General features: G+C 27.0%; 1 protein-coding gene across 4 annotated transcripts in view; it reads left to right on the top strand.

The window, feature by feature from the left end:
* Window positions 1–23,239, top strand: part of LOC117167864 (neuferricin) — a 27,825-nt gene extending 4,586 nt beyond the window's left edge. For 2 of the 4 annotated variants that reach the window (XM_033353086.1, XM_033353095.1), the window contains exons 2-5: window positions 4,307–4,751; window positions 13,362–13,502; window positions 22,401–22,587; window positions 22,903–23,239. In XM_033353086.1, coding sequence (XP_033208977.1) covers window positions 4,433–4,751; window positions 13,362–13,502; window positions 22,401–22,587; window positions 22,903–23,092 — 837 coding nt within the window. In that variant the 5' untranslated portion in view covers window positions 4,307–4,432 and the 3' untranslated portion in view covers window positions 23,093–23,239. The remainder of the gene's footprint in view (window positions 1–4,306; window positions 4,752–13,361; window positions 13,503–22,400; window positions 22,588–22,902) is intronic. The other 2 variants (XM_033353104.1, XM_033353112.1) reach the window with 2 other exon arrangements.
* The last annotated feature ends 234 nt before the right edge of the window (window positions 23,240–23,473 follow it).

Raw genomic sequence — 23,473 nt, 5'->3', positions numbered from 1 at the left:
GGAAATAGTTTAATTGTTAAACAAAGAAAGAATTTTTATTTGAAAAAAATTATTTCCTACCATAAAGAAAAAATTTCAACAAAATAGTTTAATTTTCAACCAATGATATCAATTTAAAAAAAATGATTTTCTACCAAAAAGATAAAATTTAAACAAAATAGTTTCATTTTCAATCAAAGAAATGAATTTCTAACCCAAAAAAATTGTTTTCTACAAAAAATAGAAATTTTCAATAAAATAGTTTAATTTTCAACCAAAAAAATAAATTTTTAACCCGAAAAAAGAGATAAATGAAAACATAAGAAAAAAGAAATTTTCTACAGAACTCTTGAATATTCAACAAATTTAGTCCTAGAAAAAAATGAATTTTTAATAAATAAGTTTAACTTTTAACTAAAAAAGAGAAATTTTCAACTAAAAAGATGAATTTTCAATAAAATAAGTTCTATTTAAGAAATGAATTTTTAACTAAAATGATGAATCTTCAACAAGCAGAAAAAAATGAATTCTTAACAGATTAGTTCTAAAAAGAAAAGAACTTTATTTAAATTTTTGAAATTTTAAACCAGAAACAAATTTTTTACAGAACAGTTTAATTTTAAACCTAAAACATAAATTTTCTACTAAAAATAAAAACGAATTTTGACCAAAATAAATGAGTTTTATTGAGTCAGTTGAATTTTCAACTAAAAACTATACATGTTCAAAACACCAATTTTCAACAAAATAGTTCAATTTTTCGTAGAAAAAATGATAAATCTTAAACCAAAAAAATAAATAATGAATGTTTAATAAAGTAGTTCTAGAAAGAAAATTAAGTTATCTAAATTTCTGTAATTTTAAATCTAAAATATGAATTTTACACAAAAAAAAAACAAACGAATTTTCAAATAATGATCGAAATTTTTAACGAGTTAGTTGAATTTTTAACTAAAAAATGTACATTTTTAACCAAAGAGTTTAATTTTCAAATAAAATTAAAAATCAGCTACAAAAAAGTAAACTGTTAACAAATTAGTTCACCTTTTATCCAAACAATACCAATTTTCAACAAAGCAGTTTAATTTTCAATCAAAGAAATGAATTTTTAACTAAATAATGAATCTTTTACCATAAAAAAATTTAGTTTTAAAAAAGCTGTTTATGAAAGAAAAAAAAGTTGCTTCAAATTCTTGAACTTTCAAACCAAAAGACAGAAGTTCTATAGTAATCTTCAACACCAATAAAATAATTATTAATAATGTTAATTTAATAATAAATTGAATCTTTGAATCCAGTTGAATGTTTCAAAATTCCATTAATTCTCTTAAATTCTCATCAAATATCATGAAATCATTTTTAAATAAAGGAGATGAATTTTTAACTAAAATAATAAAATGGAACAGAAGATTAATTCGTACCAAATTAGTTAAACTTTTAACCAAAAAAACAAAAATTTTCAAGCAAAAAAATTAATTTTCGACGTACCACTTGAATTTTCGACCTGAAAATATTAATTTTATACCAAAACGATGCATTTTCACCAAAATAGTTCAATTTTCTAAAGAAAAAATTATGAATCTTTAAAAAAAAAATGAATTTGTGATAAAGTAGTTCTAGAAAGAAAATTTTGTTATCTAAATTGCTGAGATTTTTAATAAAACTACGAATTTTCTACAACACTGTTGATTTTTGAAATTTTCAACTAAAAAAAAGCTACATTTTTAACCAGAGTTTAATTTAAAAATAAAATTCAAAATCAGCTACAAAATAAATGAATTTTTAACAAACAAGTTCAACTTTGAACCAAAAAATAGCAATTTTCAACTAAAAGAACGAATTGCATAGAAAATAGTTGAATTTTCAATCCAAAAATATTAATTTTCTACCGAAAAACAAATTAAAAAAAAAATATTTTCTACTAAAATGATGAATCTGCATTAAAAAAAAACAATTTTCAACCAGGTGTTACAGCGTATAATTAGAAAAAAATTATATTAAAAAAAACGATAAAAAAAGTTGAATTTTTAATCAGAAAAAATTATTTTCTACCAAAAAGAAAATTTATCAACAACATAGTTTAATTTTTAACCAATGAATTGAAATTTAATCCAAAAAAATCATTTTCTACCAAAAAGATAAATTTTCTAAATAAGTGTTTAATTTTCAACTAAAAATACAAATTTTTAACGAAATAAATTATTTTTTTAACTTGAATGATGAATCTTCATCCAAAAAACAAAAAATGAAATTTTAATAAAATTGTTAAATAACGAAAAAATAGTTTACATAACAGTTGAATTTCAAAGTTAGAAGATGAATTTACGGCAAAAAACAAGACTTTTCAATTAAAATAATGAATCTGCAACAAGAAATTCCTTTTTTTTTAATTAGCTCAACTTTTAACAAAAAAAAAAAAAAAAAACGAAAAACTTTCATCCAAAAATATGAATTGTCTTCAAAAAATTTTTATTTTTTATTCAAAAATATTAGCAGTTCACCAAAAAGACGAATTGTCAAATAAATAGTTTAATTTTAACCCAAGGAAATGCATCTTTAACAAGGCATTATAACTTTTAACAAAAAAGCAACAAATGTTTACCAGAAATACATTTTTCGAAAAAAAAAACCGTTGAATTTTAAATCCGAAAAGAATTATTTTCTTAGAAAGAGACAAATTTTCTACTGAATAGATTAAAAGAAAACAAAACTGAATTTTCAATTAAAATGATGAATTTTAAGAAAAAATTTTATCAATAATAATTTAACAATAAAGTAAATCTTGGAAATCCAGTTAATGCTTCAAAATTCCATTAATTCACAAAATCCTTTCTGATCCCTTGAAATATTAGCAAAATTTAGAAATTAAAAAAATTTTCTGATTTTATTTGTGACACTTAGTCTACAAATTTCTGGAATGCTACTGAAAAAAGAATGTTTTTTCTACTTTTTTTAAACGTTTTATCTACAATAGTGATAATATTGAATTATGTTTCAATGTCTCTTAAAATGTAACTCTAATATTTTTTGCATGAGTATGTAAAAATATATTAATTCTCTACCAAAAAACAAAAAGGAACAAATTTTTGACAAAATAGTATAATTTTTGATTAAAAATGATGAATATACAACTAAAAGAAGAAAATGCATTTTTAACAAAGTAGTTTAAGAAAGAAAAAAATCCAGATTGTTGAATTTCCAAATCAAAAGTTAAATTTTCTACAAAACTCTTGAGTCTTCAACCTAAACTATGCATTTTTTTTAACGAAATAGTTGAACTTTTAACTAAGAAACATACTTTTTAACCAAAGAGATGAATTTATAACCAAAATTATGAATTTGCAACTCAAATGAATTTGTAACAAACAAGTTCAACTTTTAAGAAAAGAATACAAATTTTCAACAAACAAAAAGAAAAGGAATTTTCTAGAAAAACGTTGAATTTTTAATCCAAAAATATTATTTTTCTACCAAAAAGAAAATTTTCAACAAAAGAAGTCAATTTTGAAGTAAAATGATGAATTTAAAAAAAAATTTAACAAAGTAGTTCGCGAAAGAAAAAAGAATTAATCGAAACGAATGAGCCTTCAAACCAAGACGATTTTTCTTTAAACGGTTCAATTTTTAAACCGAAAATATGAATTTTTAACAAAAAAGATGAATTTTCGATTCAAAAGGACGAATTTTCAATAAAAGAATTGAACTTCCAAATTTAAAAGATTACAAAAGAAATACTTAAATTTCCAACAAAATCATAATATTGTTTCAACAAATTAGTTCCAGTTTAACGAAATTAACGTTTAAAAAAAATTAAATTAATTTTCAACATTTAATTTAAAAAGAAATTCTGAAAAAAGACGATTAAAAAAAAGTTGAATTTTCAATCCGAAAAAAATTATATTCTACCAAAAAGAGATTGTTTCCAAAGTTGTTCAAGAAAAAAAACCTTAGCCAAATTGTTGATCATCCAAACAAAAACATAAATTTTCTACATAATTGTTTTACTTTTATTAAAAATACAAATTTCCAACAAAAGAAATTATTTTTTTAAACTTAACTGATGAATCTTTAACCAAAAACAAAAAATGAAATTTTAAGAAACTTTTTAAATAATAATTTAACAATAAATTAAATCTTGGAAATTCAGTTATTTGCTGCAAAGTCCCATTATTTTTGTTAAATTTGTATGAAATATCATTTTTTTCAGATATTGTTTGTGTTACTTAGACTGCAAATTTGTTGAATGTTGCTGAAAAAGCATGTTTTTTTTTCTATTTTTTCGAAACCTTTTTCTTCGAGTAATGATTATTTTGAATCATTTTTCTAGGTCTCTTCAAATGCAACTCTAATATTTTTTGCATGAGTATGTACAGTGTTTAGTTACTCCAAGCATCCTTGAATGTCTCAACAGACTTTCCAGCATTCCAACACGTAGACAATAATAAAACCGATTATGTTCACGAGATACATTTGGTTGCTTCTTCTTTTTTGGGGGGCTTATGTCTTGTTATCGAACAATTATTATGTAGAGCTAGTAGAAAAATATTTAACAAAATTCCTGGATGATTTTTCTCAAGTTATCAATGAAAATGAAGAGATTATTGTTAATAATAATGGTAATAAGGGAGAAGAGAGAATTTGGACTCGAGAGGAATTGGAAAAATTTAGAACTTTGGAAAAAGGATTGTATCTGGCAATATTAGGTCAGGTTTTTGATGTCACCAAAGGAGAAAAGCATTACGCTCCTGGAGAAACATACCATCCATTCACTGGTAATTTATTATTTTTTATTTTTTAAGGCCATGTAATACTTAACCGATTTCTACTCCACCGGAATTTTTCCGGACCACCAGGGTGATTGAGAAAATTAATTTTCAAAGTTCTCTGACTTGTATGATTAATTTTTTCTTCATTTTTCGTGACAGAATGTTTTTTTTAAACGGAAAACAAAAATTTCAATCATAGAAGAAACTTTTTTGTATCAAAAATACATTTTTAATCCAAAAGGATGGATTTTCAACAAAACAGTCTTTTTAATTTTATCACGAAAGTAATAAATCTTTAACCAAAAAAATGAATTTTGAACAAAAACGAGTTGAATGTTCAACCAAGTAGTTGAATTTTAACCCTTAACGTGCATTGTGGGTGTTTTACACCCCAAGCAATTTTCAAACTCTTATAGACCATACTTAATTCGAAAAAATGGAGTAAGTGTCGCCATCTAGCTTTAGCTGGAGCTTAGCATACTGCGTCAGTCTACTAGCAGCATCTGCTGAAGTGGAGGTAAAAAAATCGTGGGGTGTCAAACACCCGGGGTGCATTTAGTGAGTGAAAAAGTGATTTTGGAGCAAATTTTGTTGAAATTTTATTAATTTTTGTTTGCTTTTTAAATTAAGTGTATCATATGAAGTGAAATCATTTTTTTTATTATTTCATACTTTTTACATTCTCATAATTTATTATCGAGAAAGTATTAGAATTGTTTTCTTTGTAGATGGCTTGTAACTTGAGGCAGTGCGTCATGCGAGAGCAGACTGGATGTGTTGAATAAAATATAGTTGTTAAAATACAGTCATATATGTCTCTTTTTTCAATTTCTTGTATTTTTATAGTATAACATGTCAAAGTTCCTCAATTTTTATAATAATAAATCGATTTAAAAGCAAAAAATCTGATTCATCATTTTATTATAAAATTGACTTTTCAACTGTGCAAATAAATATCTTTTTTTAACAGGACCCATGTTGCAATTTTTTAAATGAAAGTACACGATTTCAAAAGTATAGTCATACATTTTCCGGTTAAAATAATTAAAATTGCGTGAGTTATACATTTTTAAGTCAAAAAACCCATTTTTTTCACTGTTTTCACTAATTTTTTTAACAAACTTAAAATAAATAAATGTCTATAAAAACAACTCTACCTTATAAAGATACCTTAAACTATATTGGATAATTTTATTGTCACAAATTATTTAATAGGGGTTAAACAATACATGATTAAATACGCTGGGGTGTTAATCACCCACGATGCACTTTATCGTGATTTTTACCATGTATGCATTTTGAGGATTAAACTTAAAAAATAAATGGTACAAAAAAAATAATTTAAAATTTAAAAATATCAAATTTTTCAGAAAGAGATGAATTTTGCAAATGAAATTATGAATCTCAAAAAAATGATCTTTTAACAAATTAGTTCAACTTTGAACCAAAAAGACGGATTAACAATAAAGCAATTGAATTTCCGACCAAAAAAGATAAATTTGTCATGAAATGGCTTATTTAAAAAAAAAAAAATTACATTTTCAACGAAATATTTTATTTTTTAAGCAAGTTGTTAAATTTGTCAGAAGCCAGTGGAATTTTAAAAAACAAATAAAGATTAATTTTCAATACAAATAATGTTCAACTAAAATTAGTAACACTTTTAAATTAAGCGAATTATCGATAAAACAGTTGGATTTTCAACCCTAAAATATTAATTTTCCATCAAAAAGACGAATTTTCAGCAAAATAGATCAATTAAAAAATAAACAACTTAAATGATGAATCTTCAACACGGCGAAAAATTTCCAATTTTTAACAAAGTAGTTCAAGAGAGAAAGAAAAGTTTCATCCAATTTGCTGAAATTTTAAAACAAAGGATGAGTTTTCTACAAAAAAGTTGAATTTTAAAGCCAAAAATATTAATTCTCAACTAAACAGTTAATTTTTAACAAAATAGTTACATTTTCAACAAAGAAAAAACAGATTGATTTTCAATCAAAAATGACGAATTTTCTGTTCAACAAAACAGTTATATTTGAAAAAGATGTTTGAATTTTTCAATAAAATAATGAATCTTTAATTAACAAATTTAGTTTTGAACAAAATAGTTGAATTTTCAACAAAATACTTACATTTTTCACTAAAATAAAAATCTTCAATCAAGAAAATATAATTTAAAAAAATGAGTGGAATTTTTAACCAAGTAGTTAAATTTTAAAACTGAAAATAAATTTTCTAACAAAAAAAAGGAATAAAATGAAAATTGTTTGAATGATTAATAATTAATATAAATTTACAAAGTAACGTGAAAAATGATCATCGAAATACATTCTTAGTTCATTCCGTAAACAAATGATGCCTCTTCCTTGATAAATAGCCAAACCATAAATATGTTGATAAACATTTTTTAAATAATTAATACTTGTAGATTTTAAAAGCATCAGAGAAAACAAATCATCGGAAAGATATTCTTAGTTGATTATGGTAAAAAATGAAGCCTACTCGTAGAAAGAAAAGCAAACTCTTAATGTTTCAATTGAAATTCTTTCAATAATTAATAGTTCTTGTGAATTTACAAAAAAAAGAGTCATCGAATGGAAATTTCTAGTTGATTTCGAAAACAAATTAACTCGTAGGATGAAGGTCAAACTCTTAATTTTTTATATAAAATTGTTTAAATAACTAATATATCTTGTAAATTTACAAAGCAAAATAGAAAACAGTCATCGGAAAAACATTCTTGGTTGACTTCGTAAACAGATTTACTTGTAGAAAAAAGGGCAAACACTTAATTTTATAATTAAAATTGTTTAAAGAATTAATAGTTCTTGCAAAGTTGCAAAGCAATATAGAAAATAGTCATCGGATAGACATTCTTAGTTGATTTCGAAAACAAATCAACTCGTAGGATAAACGTCAAACTCTTAAATGTTTAATTAAAATTGTTTAAATAATTAATAGTTCTTGTAAATTTACAAAGTAACGTAGAAGAGAGTCATCGAGTGGAAATTACTAGTTGATTTCGAAAATAAATTAACTCGTAGGATAAACGTCAAACTCTTAATTTCTTAATTAAAATTGTTTAAATAATTAATAGTTCTTATAAATTTACAAAGTAACATAGAAAAGAGTCATCGAATGGAAATTACTAGTTGATTTCGAAAATAAATTAACTCGTAGGATAAACGTGAAACTCTTAATTTAAAAATTAAAATTGTTTAAATAATTAATAGTTCTTGTAAATTTACAAAGTAACGTAGAAAAGAGTCATCGAATGGAAATTACTAGTTGATTTCGAAAATAAATTAACTCGTAGGATAAACGTCAAACTCTTAATTTCTTAATTAAAATTGTTTAAATAATTAATAGTTCTTGTAAATTTACAAAGCCATAAATGAGCTCCACTCGAATTCGGCACGATCGCTGTAACTCAATCGCTAAGAATGTTTACAACCAATGATGTAAAGAGATCCCTCGAACGTGCCTGTTACACTTCTCTCATTCTATGGGAAGCTGCGACCACTTTTCAACTATAGGAAAGACAAATTTTCAACCTATTAGTTTAATTACCGACCAAAGAAATGAAGTTTTTACTGTTAAATTTATAAAAAAGTAACCCAAGAAATAAAAAAAGTGAACCCAAATTGTTCAACTTTCAAAACAAAAGACCAATTTTCTACAAAACTATTGAATTTTCAACCTGAAATATGAATTTTCTAATAGAGAAAGGTACAATTTGAACCAAAGTGATAAATTTTAAACAAAAATGATGAATATGAAACAAAATAATAAAATGTGCACAGCTTTGGTCAAATTTTAACCAAAAGAGACTAATTTTCAACAAAAAGAGCGAATTTTTTACAAAAAAATTGAATTTTTAACCCAAAAATAATTTTTTTTCTCACCAAAAACATGAATTTTCATCAAAATTGTTTTATTTTCTGATAAAGAAAAGAGTTTTTAACTAAGAAAAAATCCTTTAACAATGATAAACAAACTTTTAACAAAGTAGATCGAGAAAGAAAAAAAAAGGTTGATTGAAATTTATTAATCCGAAAGACGAATTTTTTATGAGACAGTTAAGTTTTCAACCCAGAAATATGAATTATTAACACAAACAGCTTATTTTAAACCACAGTTGCATTTTCAAAGATAAAATAAAAATCTTGATGCCAAATGATACGTTTTTCGTAAAAATAAAAGAATTTTCAACAAAAAAGTTGAATAGAAAATCTGTATTATCATCGGGATGGTAAATGACCTTTTAGATAAAATACTTATCACATTACATCAAAATGCTATAAATATAAATGCTATCGATCTAAGAAACCCCTCAAATTCATTTAACAAAATAGTTAAATCTTTAACAAAAAAAGATTAAGTCTCAATCCAAAAGGTTGAATTTTCTAATAAAAAAGTTTAATTCGATAAAGTAGCTTTTTCCCAACGAAATAATTAAATATTCAACGAAATAGATAACATTTTTGAATTTTTATTTTGCAAAGATGAATTTTCAATAAATCAAGACGAATTTTTAATCCAGAAGGATCCAAAGGAATTTTCTACAAAATAATTAAATTTTTAACAAAATATTTGAATTTTTCAATAACATAATCATTTTCAACTAATAAAATTAATTTTGAACACATTAATTTGAATTTTTAACTAAAATGATGAATCTTAAACTGAAAAAGAGGAATTAAAAATAAGTTGAAGTTTCAACTAAGAAAGATTTCATTTTCAATTAAATAATAAGATTTTTAATCAAAAATATAATCGTTAGGAGGAAGCAAATTAAAAAAAAAAAAAAAAAAGAAATAGAAACAGGAGTACAAAGTAAATCAATGACTAACAATAATCCCATATCAGTTTAGCCGTAAAATTCATTTCCAAAATTCCATAAATTTACTCGGATCAATTTTTTATTTTCCCTGGTCACTGTCATACAAAGATCAGAATTTTAATCAGACCTAAAAATCTTTCTGGTGGAAATTTAATATTTTTGAATTGAAAATTCATGTTTTTTAGAAAATTCATCCTGTTGGACTGAAAATTCATATTTTATTGTTGAAAATTCAACTTTTTTCTAAACAATTGAATCATTTGTTTGGAAATGTAATTATCTTTTTGGTCGAAAATTTAACTCGTTTGTTAAAAATTCGTCCTTTTGGATGCAAGAATTATATATTTTGTTGAAAATGCAACTGTTTGGTTGACAAATAACTTTTTTGTTGAGAGTTAATATAAATACTGTTTTCTTGAAAATTCGTGTTTTTGGTGATAGATAATTATTTTTGAGTTGAAAATTTAAGTATTTTGTAGAAAACTCATCTTTTTGGTGGAAAATTCATCAGATTTGTGCAAAAAATTCTTTTTTTTAAAGTTGCAGAATTTGGATTAACTTTTCTTTTTCTTTCTTGACTGATTTGTTAATAATTCTTTTTTTTTAATGGAAAATTCGTCTTTTTGGGTGTAAATTGGTATTTCTTGGTTCAAAGTTGAATTATTTTTAAAAATTAATTTTTTTTTGCAAATTCATAATTTTTTGTTTAATTCATCACTCTTTTGATAATTTTTTAAGTTTAAAATTCAACTTTTTGGTTGAAATTTGAACTCATTTTGTTAAAAATTTATTTTCTTGGTTGAAGATTAAGATTAATTATTTTAATACAAAATTTAAAAATTTGCTTAAAAATGTTATCTATTTTGTTGAAAATTTAATTAGTACGTTGGAAAAAAATCTACTTTATCGAATTCAACTTTTTTGTTAGAAAATTCAACCTTTTGGATTAAGAATTAATCTTTTTTGGTTGAAGCTTGAACTATTTTTTTAAGAAAACGATTATTTTGTCGAAAATTCAACTCTTTTAAAACTCTTTATAAATTTTAGAAAGAGTATCTTAGATCGATACTATAGATATCTATTTTTACGTAATGTGATAAGTATCTCATCTGAAAGGTCATTTACCTTCTTAATGGTAATACAGATTTTCTATTCAACTCATTTGTTGAAAATTCCTTCATTTTGACGAAAAATGTATTCTTTTGGAATCAAAATTTATATTTTATTTTTGAAAATGTTACTGTTTGGCTTAAAATTAACTTTTTTTTGTTAATAATTCATATTTCTGGGTTAAAAACTTAACTGTCTTTGAGAAAATTCGTCTTTCGGATTGATAAATTTCAATCAACCTTTTTTTTCGTTCTCGAACTACTTTGTTAAAAGTTTATTTATTATTGTTAAAGGATTCTTTTTTTTTAGTTAAAAACTCATTTCTTTGGGAGAAAATAAAACAGTTTTGAAAAAAATTCGTATTTTTGGTTAAAAAAAAATTATTTTCGCGTTGAAAATTCAATTGTTTTGTAAAAAGTTTGCCCTTTTGGTTAAAATTTGATCAAAGTTGTGCAAAATTATCATTTTTTTGCATAGTCATCATTTTAGTTTAAAATTCATCATTTTGGTTTAAATGGTACATTTTTTATTAGAAATAGCTGGAAAATTCGTCTTTTTGGTTGAAACTTGGTCTTTCTGGTTAAAAGTTAAACAAATTTGTTAATTTTTTTTTTTTTGCTGCAAACTCATAATTTTATATGACAAATTTATGTTTTTGGATAAAATTTTGTCTTCTTTAGTTCAAATTTAATGAATTTCATATAAGATTAGTTGGAAATTCATGTTCTTTGTTGAAAATGCAGCTTTTTTTAGTAGATTCATCTTTTAGGTAGAAAATTTAAGCTGTTTTGAAGAAAATACTTCTTTTGGTTTAAAAGGTGAATAATTTGAATAACCCTTTTTAAATACTTTAGGTTATTTTATTAAAAGTTATTTTCTTTTATGTATTGAAGATTCATTATTTTAGTTAAAAATTCATTTCTTTGTTCGAAAATAAAACAATTTTGTTGAAAATTCGTCTTTTTGCTACAAAATAATGATTTCCGGTTTGAAAACTCAACTGCATTGTGGAAAATTCGCCTTTTTGAGTGATAATTGGTGTTTTTGGTTAAAAGTTGAACTAATTTGTTAAAAATTCATTTTTTTGTTGCAGCTTGATAATTTCGGTTGAAAAATTCATCTCTTTGGGTGAAATTTGATCTTTTTTAGTTCAAAATTAATGTATTTTTATGAAAATTAGTTAGTTTTTTTCCTTTTTTCAGTAGAGAATTTATTTTTAGGTTTAAAATTTAATTATTTGGTTGAAAATTAAACTCATTAAAAAATATTATATTTTCTTGTTTAAAGATTTTCATTTTATTGAAAAATTTAATGATTTTGTTGAAAATTCAAGCATTTTGTTCAAAATTAAATTTCTTGATTAAAGATTCATTATTTTAGTGAAAAATTCAAATATCTTGTTGAAAATTTAATTGTTTTGTTGACCAATAAATTCGTCATTTTGGATTAACAATTAATCTTTTTTTTCTTTGTTTAAAATGTAACTATTTCGCTAAAAATTAACTGTTTAGATGAGAATTAATATTTGAAAATTTTTTGTCATGTTGAAGATTCATCATTTTAGTTGTTAGTTCATTTTTTTGGTTTGAAATTGATCTATTTTGCTGAAAATTCGTCTTTTTTATATAAAATTATTATTTTCTGGTTGAAAATTCAACTGTTTTGTTGACAATTCGTTTTTTTTTTTAATTGGACAATTATGTTGCACTTTTTTAATTTCTTGGACGACTTTGTCAAAAATTCAACTGTTTTATAGAAAATTTGTCTTTCTGGATTAAAAAAAGTCTTTTTAGCTTAGTCTTTTGGTTAAAAGTTAAACTAATTTGTTAAAAGTTCATTTTTTGTTGTTTTAGATTCATAATTTCATTTGAAAAATTCATCACTTTCTGCAAAAGTTGATATTTTTTAGTTTAAAATTAGTTTTTATCTGTTTTTTGCAAAATTGATTTTTTAAGTTTAAAATTCTACTCGTAATTGTTAAAAATTTATTTTCTTAGTTAAAGATTTATTACTTTAGTGATAAAAATAAAGAGTTTTGTCGAATATTTAATTATTTCGATGAAAATTCAACCGTGTTGTTGAACATTTATCTTTTTTAACAGCCAATTCTTCGTTTTGGATTTAAAATTCTGTTATTTTCTTAAATTCAACTCTTTTCTAAAAAAAATCGAAAAACTGGGTTAAAAGTGAAACTATTTAGTTTAAAATTATTTTTTTTTTGTTTATTTAAAGTTGAATTAATGTGAAAAATTAATTTTTTTTGCAAATTCATGATTTTATTTAAAAATTAATCTCTTTTTTGATAATTTTTTAGGTTTAAAATTCCACCTTTTGGTTGAAATTTGGACACATTTTGTTAAAAATTTATGTTCTTACTTGAAGATTAAGATTAATTATTTTAATACAAAATTCAAATAGTTTGTTGAAAAGTAAATTTTGTTAAAGCCATCTTTTTTGGTCTAAAATTCAACTGTTTTGTTGAATCTCCATCATTTTGGTCAAAGCGTGCCTTATTTAATTTTCGAATCTATGCACTCGATACCTCAATTGTTGTGGACGCAATTTGCGAAAAAATGTCGGTAAAGTAGGAATCGGGTAAGTATTACATGGCCTTAAAATATTTTTGCTACAAAAATGTTCATTTTCTTTTTTCTTATCAGGTCGCGATGCCTCCCTGGCTTTTATAACCGGGGAATTTACAGAAGAAGGTCTGATAGACGACATTTCGAGTTTATCTGCTCAACAAACAAAAGCCCTGAATGGTTGGGTCGATTTTTATACCAAGACCTATTCTTACCAAGGTACAATTAATTTTTATAATTAATTTTTAGCTACTTTCTGTATTTAGGGTAGTTGTGATTTTAGGAATCAAAATACTATTACTGATGATATTTCATAATAAAAAATATTATTTTTTAGTGCAAAAATTTTCAAAGTTACAAAAGACATTTATTTTAACAATCTTTTTTGAAATTCAATACTATCTCACTATCGCTTCTTACAATTTTTTTTTAATGATAAAATAGTGTTAAATGATTATTATTTATTATTTATCTTATTTATTTTTTCGGGGAAAGCATTCTCTACGACGCTATTTTTTCCAATTTTTAAAGTAAATTTTTCTATGGCTGAAATTGTTAGAACATTTTTTTAAAAAGAATAACAAATTATATAACCAAATTTTTTTTCTCAAACGAATTTTGTTCAAAATAACAGATTAAAAAAAGAAATGTTCAACAAAATAGGTGGATTGTCAACGAAAAAATATAAATTTTCCGGCAGAAATGAAATAGCTATATTTTTAGTAAAAACAAGTAATTTTCTTTCCCCAAAAAACGGAATTCTTAACGAAATTGGTTAAATTTATAACCAAAGAAATCGACTTTGAACTAAAATGATGCATTTCAATTCAAATAATAGTTGTAATCAAATAGTTGAATTTTCGAACCAGAAAATGAATTTTCTACCAAAAAATACGAATTTTCAACAAAATAGATGAATTTTCGACCAAAAGAGTTAAATTTCTAATCAAAAATAGAATAGTTTAATTTTAGATTACAGAAATACGTTTTTAATTAGATAAATTAAATTTTCAACCATACAAATGAATTTTCAAGCCAAAAATTAAATATCTATAAAAAAATTGTCGCCGAAAATAAAATATTAGGATTTTGAGTTCAAAAAATTATTTTTTAATAAAAAAAATAAATTTCAAACAAAAAGAATAATGTTTTAAAGCAAAATACATGAATTTGCAAACAATTCATTTAATTTGTAATGTAATTTTTAAACAAAAAACATGCATTTTCAACAAGAAATAGAATAGTTTATGTTTCAATTAGAGATATAACTTTTTAATTAAATAAAATGTCAATGAATTAGTAAAATTTTAAACTTAACAGATGAATTTTATACCAAAAAGCTTGAATGTCTAAAAAAATATTTCGACGAAAAATTAAATAGTAAATTTTTTAGTTTAAAAAATTAATCTTAAAAAAAATTAATTTAAAAGCAATGAAATGAAATTTCATCCAAAAAGAATAAGTTTTGAAAAAATACATGCACTTTGAACGAATTATCATAAATTTTAAGGTAATTTTTAACCCCATAGCTGAAATTTTAACCAAAATGGTTAATTTTCTACCAAAAATGGCCAATTTTCAATATGATAGATGAATACGTAGATACGTTTTTTAATAATAAAAAAAAAACAACTAATTTTCAGTCAAAGAAATTTTCTACGAAAAAGATTAATTTCCTACCAACAAAGAATACTTTTTAACAAAATACATGAATTGTCTACCAAATATCTTTATTCTTAATGGAATTTTTAATCTAATATTTGAATTGTCAACCATAAAGGTGAACTATTCACCAGGAAGATTAGTATTCAACGACAAAAGACAAAGTTTCATAAAAAATACAGAAAATCTTCAAACAAATAGGTAAAATTTTCAGTTAAAGAAGATTTTAGTTCAAAGAAACAAAGGAATAGTTTATTTTTCAGTTAGTTAATTACAACAAAATCGTAAGAAAATAGTTAAATTTTGAACTAAAAAGTTTTTCAGTTGCTATTTAAGATTATCCGAAAGTTTGAAAATTTAATAAAATAGTTATATTGGAAGAAAGATCCTGGGGCGCATTGGAATTCCATAAAAATTATTCTGAAAATAAAATAAAAATTATTCATAAAAAAATTCTGTGAAGTCTCCTGAAATTATTAATAATACACTAAAACCCTTAAAAGTCCTGTGAAATCCTTAAAAATCCTTAAATGACTTCGGAAATTCTTTCCAATTCCATTATATTATTCTAAACTACTTAAAATCACTTCAGATCTTAAAAATAATATTAAATTGCAATCCCTTCCTGTAAATATTATATACAAACCTATAGAGCGAACAATCAATAACGCAACAGTTTTATTCTGGTAATTATTTATTTGTTTAATTAATTGTAGTATAATAAATAATAGCAATTAAATATTAATGTTCACATTTTAATCCTCAAGAAGTGTATCTAATTGTTACTTTGAATAACAAACTATTGTATATTTTCATTAGCATAAGATTTTAATTAAATATGCTAAACTCTCGGTTTCTGTTCTCCCGGTTTCGACCTTCCTAGAATTTCCTGGCTCACGTATATTCTTAGCTCACGGGACGAGAGAGGGCATTCACCCAAGACGTGAAAAAACCAGCAACGTAGCGAAAAGGTGCAGTGCGCGGGTATGGACTCGTGTATATTGTGCAATATTATATATTCCAATTAGAAACGGTGCAGACGGCCCGGAATGTCTGCGTTTGGATCTCCCGATTGGAATAGTCAGTCCAGATGCTGAGTAGAGACTTCGGCCTGATGTTTTTGAGTTGGTTTATGACTTCGGGTAAACATACCTGAGTGTACCTGGAAGAGGTGACTGTACACTGGTTTTCCAGTACGACCCTATCCACATTGCCGCGTTTCCCAAAGAATTCTGCAACCATTCTTTTGTTTACAGATCGAGACTTCCGCACCTCCACTGGAGCATCCTCATCCTCCAACAGCCAGATCTTGTTTTGTGATTTGGTTTGAACGCCGTAATAATACATCCAGGTTTCGTCGCCTGTTATAATAATATTTTCATCGCGAGAAGATCCCGATTCAAATATTTGTAGCATTTTTTGGCACTACTTTACTCTCGCTGCCATTTGCTCCTCGGTCAAAGCATGTGGTACCCATAGAGTACAAACCTTCCTAACATGTAAATGTTCATGCAGAATTCGATGGACTGCTGGTGCACTAATGTGTAACATTTGCTCTATCAGCCGGTACGTGATTCTTCTATCATCATTCAGTAGACTATTTACAGACGCAATATTTTCCGATGTCACCACTTTCGGCGGTCGACCTGAGCGCGCGTTGTCCGCGAGACCGAAATTTCCCCTTTCACACTGTTTGTACCATCGGAAAATTGTTGTGCGATGCGGACAATCCATACCGAATACCGGAGACATTTCCTCAAAACTTTGGTCTACAATTAAACCGCGAGAAAAGTTGTATCGAATTATCGCACGATATGCTTCCTTTGTCCACGACGCCATTTCTCAATTGTTCCGGGCTGCGTGCTTAGACTATATTGAGACCTGAGTCAACAGGTTTTCTCTTCCTACCTAATTTTCGATGCTCTTTCTAATGACGCAAGGATCATATCTCTTCTTTCAATAGGTTTCGCGTATTGCAAAACTTTTGTAGCGCCCTACAATATATATATATATCCATACAAAGTACTCGTAAAGACACCATTGGATCCCCAATCCGTTCTTTTTTAAAAAATTCGAAAAAACAGAAAAATCACTTTTAAATTTTGAAATTCGTATTCCACGTTAAAATTCCCTATAGTAGGTCACGGAATAATTGCAATAGTTTTTCTTGCAACGCTAAAAAGTTAAAAAAAAAATATAAGAGGTATAACGCCTGTTGACTGCTACTTACAGGTGATGCGTTTGAAGTGTAGAAGTCAACAGGCGTTATACGTCTTATATTTTTTAAAACTTTTTACCTTTGTAAAAAAACTATTGCGATTATTCCGTGACCTTCTATAGGGAATTTTAACGTGGAATCTGAATTTCAACAATTTAAAAGTGGATTTTGCTGTTTTTTCGAGTTTTTTAAAAAGGAACCGAGATGGGTCTTTACGGGAGCTTTGTAGAGGCTCCATTCGGTTCCTTCGGTTCGCCAGGATTGATGGTTATGTTCGTTTACAGGGTACTGTTTAAACTTTAACGTTGAATAAAATCTGAAGAATCGTTCATTTTCTACGTCTATTTTCATGCAACAGTGCTTTGGATTCATGAATTTGAGAATTATTTGAATTAATCAGTGTTGATGAAAAATGAAGGCCATCTCGTGTTTGTATAAAATAGGAATGGTATGCTATTGTATGATGTTCCAGGAACTGGCGTACAAATACGAGGTGTGTTCAAAAAGTAAGGTGACTTTTCAATTTTCGCGGGCTACGTACATTCAAGTTTTAAATTTTTTGTTTTGTTGTGTTGGTACACTCGTCACGATCATATGTTCACAGTTTTGGCTATATAGCTCGTGTTGTTTTTCTGGCAGAGGCGTAAAAGGTTAGAAGGGTTTGGTGTGCTCAGCGATTTTCTTCTTTCGAAAAAAATGGAGCAAAGAGTTTACATTAAATTTTGTGTGAAAAACGGAATCCAGTGCTCTAAAACTCTTGAAATGTTGACAGTTGCATACGGTGATTCTACTCTGACTAAGAAAAATGTGTATAAGTGGTACAAGCTGAAGATGTTGGCATATCGGTTGGCTCATGCCATGCTATCTTTTCGGACGTTTTGGGCATGAGACGTGTGACAGCGAAATTTGTTCCAAAACTGCTTAATTTTGATCAAAAGATCCATCGCATGAGCATCGCTCAGGAGACGTTGAATGAAGTCAATAATAATCCTGATTTTCTCAAAAGGGTTATAACTGGGGATGAATCGTGGGTATATGATTATGACGTCAAAACTACAGCCCAATCGTCTCAGTGGAAGCATTCTGAGTCTCCAAGACCGAAAAAAGCACATCAAGTTCGGTCAAATGTGAAGGTTTCGCTCACTGTCTTCTTTGATTACCGTGGCGTAGTGCATCAGGAATTCTTACCACAAGGTCGTATGGTCAAGAAGGAGTATCACCTTCAAGTTATGCGCCGTTTGCGAGAGGCGATACGCAAAAAACGTCCGGAACTTTGGAAAAACTATTCGTGGCTTTTGCATCACGATAATGCACCTATTCATTCATCGTTGCTTGTGAAAGATATTCTGACCAAAAACAGCACCACAGTCATGCCTCAGCCTCCATATTCACCGGATTTGGCCCCCAGTGACTTTTTTCTTTTCCCAAAACTGAAGAGACCCATGAAAGAACATCGATTTTCAACGATTGAGGAGATGAAAACTGCATCGCTGAAAGAACTTAAGGCTATACCACAAAATTGGACAGAAACGGAAATTTGAAGAATTACGTATAAAGTGGCACGATAGACGACTGCTATATATACTAAATTTTTGACTTCTAACAAATAACAACTAATCGTCTATTAGTTAAAATAAATATAGTGGAATCAGAAAGATGGTTGATCTCAGATTCAAAAGCTTTCCTTATTTGTTAATTTTATTACACATAGAGCAATCAGAATCATTAAAGATTGCAATACTTGTTCAACATTGTATGGTAGAGGCCTCAAAGACTTAAATTAAAATTATTGATTATATTTTAAGTCAATTCTTTAAAATAAGCCACGCAAAATATCGCCTGAGCAGGAAAGTACTTGGACAGAAGTCTTCTTTTGTTGATCCAAAAATTATCTTTGACAAGGCTTTCATTTTTTACATAACTTTAGAATCATTTCAAGTTCCCTAAATAATGCAAAGAAACGCTATAATTAATAATAAAGATTTGTCAACAAATTTAATAGTCAAGAATTCAACTATTTGGTTGAAAGTGTATAGCTTTGTTAGTTGAAAGTTCAACTATTTGGTTAAAAGCTTGTAAATTAATTTTTTGATTAAAAATTAATATTTGCGTTTAGAAAATTCAACTGTTTTGAAGAAAATTAGTCTTCTTGGCTCTATTCTTCTATTTCACCTACTTCCCTCTTTTCCTCTTTAAAAAAAGTATTTGTTCCTTTGTGTTCAAGAAACTTTTCCCTTTTCTCAATATTTCGTTCGGATTTTTGTTCTTATCAAAAATTCTACAAATATTTTAAAAAAGGAAACTTTTTTTGTCAAAAATTCAACTACTTGCAAAAAGCTGTTTGTTTATTGAAAATGTCAATATTTGGTAGAAAATTAAATTTTTTCTCTAAAATACATATTTTTGGGTTTAAAAATTCAACTGCTTTGGCTCTTTGTCTTAACAAATTTAGAAGATTGGTACAATATTAAACAATGTTGTTGAAGATCAAACAATTTCCTTTAAAATTCAACTATTTGTTTATAAATTTCCTTTTTTAAATAGAAATTTAATATTTTCAGGTTGAAAATTCAACTGTTTATTAGATAGTTCCTACTTTTGGTTTAAAAATTCAAGAATTTGGTTGAAATCGTATTTTTGCTAGGATGTTATTCTTTTTGGTGAAAAATTCATCTTTTCGCGTTTAACTATTTCGTCGAATTCATCTTTATTGGTAGGAACCTAAACTATTTGCCTGAAAATAAACTATTTTCATTAAAATTGTTGATAATTCGTCTTTTTGGTTTTAAAGTTCCACAATTTTGTTGAAAATTCGTCTTTTTTTGGTAGAATTTTCTTCTTAGTGAAAAAGTAATTTCCTTATTTGAAAATTTAACTGATTGAAAAATGCATATTTTTAAAATTACTTATTTAAAATTTTATAATCGTCCTTTTTGCTTGAAAGTGCAATTATTTTGTTGATAATTTTCTTTTTTTGGATAATAATACATTTTTTTTTTAACTGAAAATTTAACTTTTCCATTCTCGATTAAACATTGATCCTTTTCAATTTGAACAAAATTAGTCATCGTTTGTTGAAAATCAATTTTTGGTTGTTCGAAATTGTTCATTTTGAGAAAAGGATCCATAACTGTTTGAATGAAGTATTGTATTTAAGATCTTACATAAAGTCGTAATATTTATATTTTTAAATATGTGGAAAATAAAACAAAAAAATCTAAAAAAATGCCGTTATAGTAGGAATCGGGTAAATATTACACACTCAAATACCTATATTACGGACCTCATTATTTCAGTTAACTGAATTTTCTTTGAACTTAAGAACTTGTTTTGTTAATAAAATATCGGACTGAAACTTTGGAAAATGTATTAGAAGACAACGTTTGTGTACTTCATTTTAGTAGAAATTTCGATAAAAATTGTTTTCGAAAAAATTAAAACGTGGATCATTTTTTGACATTTTTTCTTGGAATGGAAGCTTCTAATGTATCCCCTAAGGGTTTACAATTTTCTTGCAACTTTTTCCCTATATCTTCACACACACACCCGCACACTTACTTCGCGGTGGGAGGGGGACCTACGGTTTAAGGTGGGTTCCGAACCACCAAGAGTAACAGCTGTAAGTACTTAGAGAAAACCTTTTTCTCTAGACACTGGCGGACTGAAGGAACCGAATGAAGCCTCTACAAAGTACCCGTAAAGACCCTATTGAGTTCCCATTCGGTTTCTTTTTAAAAATCTCGAAAAAACAGCAAAATCAACTTTAAAATTGTTGAAATTCGGATTGTCCGTTAAAATTCCCTATAGAAGCTCACGCAATAATCGAAATTTTTTTTTGCAACGGTAAACAGTTTAAAAAATATAAGACGTATAACGCTTGCTGACTGCTACACTTCAAACGCATCGCCTGTAAGTAGCAGTCAACAGGCGTTATACGTCTTATATATTTTTTTATTTTTTACCGTTGCAAAAAAACAATTGCGATTATTACGTGACTTCCCATAAGGAATTTTAACGTAGAATCCGAATTTCAACAATTTAAAAGTGGGTTTAGCAATTTTTGTCGAGTTTTTTTCTAAGGAACCGAATGGGGACCCAATGGGGTCTTTACGGTGCTTTATACAGGCTCCATTCGGTTCCTTCCACACTGCGTACAGTCCGATGTTAAAGAATAGGAACTTATTAAAGTAACGGAGTGGCGCCATCTATCGGAGACAGAACAAACTACATATCTAATCAGGCAACGCCTTCACCCGCTCCTCCACAATACCATGCAAATTATAATATATTTTTTTATTTAGATTTACAGGAAGAATAATTTACGTAAACAAACCATTTTATGCAATATAAAAAAATATGAAACAGCGCATGATAAAAAATTAATTCGAGATTTCATGATATTGCATGAAATGGTTTACTTGTGTAAATTATTCTTTCCATAATTCTAAATGAAAAAAATATTTAAACAGAGACATTAAGCCTAACACTTGAGTACCACTCCGAACAGATTGGTCTCTTTTTCAATTTGAAAATAAAAATAATCTAAATTTGTCCGCTATGTTCCTATATTCCTGATCTTCCCCTTCTACCACACAAGCATCAACACAGACGCCACCTACGGGAGATAGAAATCACTAAAACTCGTTCACATTTTAGCCTTAAGACTATACCTAGTGTGGTTCCTTTGGTCCGCCAGGGGAGGTACCGGTCCCACGACTCTCTGGAGGTAAACAACTCCCTTGCTGGGCTAGTTTCACCGCATGGCTCGCCGAGACTCTTCCAGAGTGCGAGGCGGGAATGGAACTTTTTTTATATGTAAAATATCGGCCTCAAATTTCGAGAAATGCAAGAGCCGACAGTAAATTACTTTTATTTATGTTCTTTAACATCTCGCAGATGTTTTAAATATAACACAAGTTTTTAGATTCAACAAATTTCGAGGTTATGCCAAAAAATAGTTTCAGTTAATTTTATTGAAAATAATGTTTATCGGAATTCCCACTCAAATGAAGTACATAAATGTAATTTGTGGTCTACTGTTACATTTTTCTAAGTTTCAGTCCGATATTTTATTCACAAAGAAGTGCTTAAGTTAAAAATAAATATTCAGTGAACTGAAAAAGTGAGGTCGGTAATGTAGGGATCTGAGTGTGTCACATGCTCTTGAAGTCCAAGATATCTAGAAACACGAGGAAAGAAAAATTAACCTCAGAATAAAGAGAGTTTTCTTATTTCAGGGAAATTAGTCGGTAATTTCTACAATTCAGATGGAACTCCAGCAGCGGGATTTTATAATCTGCAAGAAAAATTGAAAGAAGCGGAGCAGAGCGAATTTCGAGATGCAAAAAAAAATCAAATCTTTCCTCCCTGTAATATCGAATGGCAGTTGGATACCGGTACAAGAGTCTGGTGTACAACTTCTAGGTAAAGTGCATTTAAAATTTTTTCAAACCTAAATAAAATTCTTCAGGTATTAAGACCTTTACATTGAAATTGTACCAGATTCAGCGATTAAAATGGTATCGTTCATAAAATCAGTTATTCAAATAAAAAATGGTTCATTTATTAAATAAGATTTTCTGTGCAAAAATTTTAATCCTTTTGAGAATCGACCCAAGGACCTTTCGCTTGCAGACGATTGGTCAGCTGTCGAGTCGACGGTAAACGTAAAGTCTAGGCTCGAATCCCAGCGGAGTTGGAATTTTTTCAGAGAAAATGGTTAAATTATTGCTCTTTCAGTGGCGGGATTCATCGAGACTGGGTCGGAGTTCCAAGAATGTTTTTCGAAAATCCAACATCAAAACAACACCGCTGTGTCTGTGTAAATCTCGACTCTAAAGATTTCAAAGAAAATCAAGGGAATTTTCGAGAATTCAACGAATGCTTAACAGATTCGAGTTCGTGTGTAATCAAAATCGAGAACGAGTGAAATTGCAAATTATTGTCTTTCTGCGCTACATAAAAGTGTACAGTTTTGTATTATTGCTAAAAAAATAGAAAGAGAGCGTAGAGAAATGACACTTTGTATAAGTGTAAAAGTCGTCGAAACTTCATAAATAAAACTTCACATTGCGCAGTCCTGCGAGTCTTATTATAATGAATCTTCCTCTGAAATTTTGCGTTTTTTCTCAGACTTTTAAGCAGGCAAGAAAAAAAATACATTCGATCATCAAAATTTAATTTGTTTGTTGAGAATGCAACTATTTTGTTAAGCAGTAATGTTTTTTGCCAAGAATTCAACTACTTCGTTGAAATTTTAACTATTTCGGTCTGAATTTGATTTTTAGTTGAAAATTAAATATCTTATTTC

The sequence above is a fragment of the Belonocnema kinseyi genome, chromosome 1 (genome assembly GCF_010883055.1).
Source record: "Belonocnema kinseyi isolate 2016_QV_RU_SX_M_011 chromosome 1, B_treatae_v1, whole genome shotgun sequence".
In the NCBI taxonomy this organism is placed as follows: domain Eukaryota; kingdom Metazoa; phylum Arthropoda; class Insecta; order Hymenoptera; family Cynipidae; genus Belonocnema; species Belonocnema kinseyi.
The sequence above is the reverse complement of the archived record's forward strand: the minus strand, read 5'-3'. Positions and strand labels throughout refer to the sequence as shown.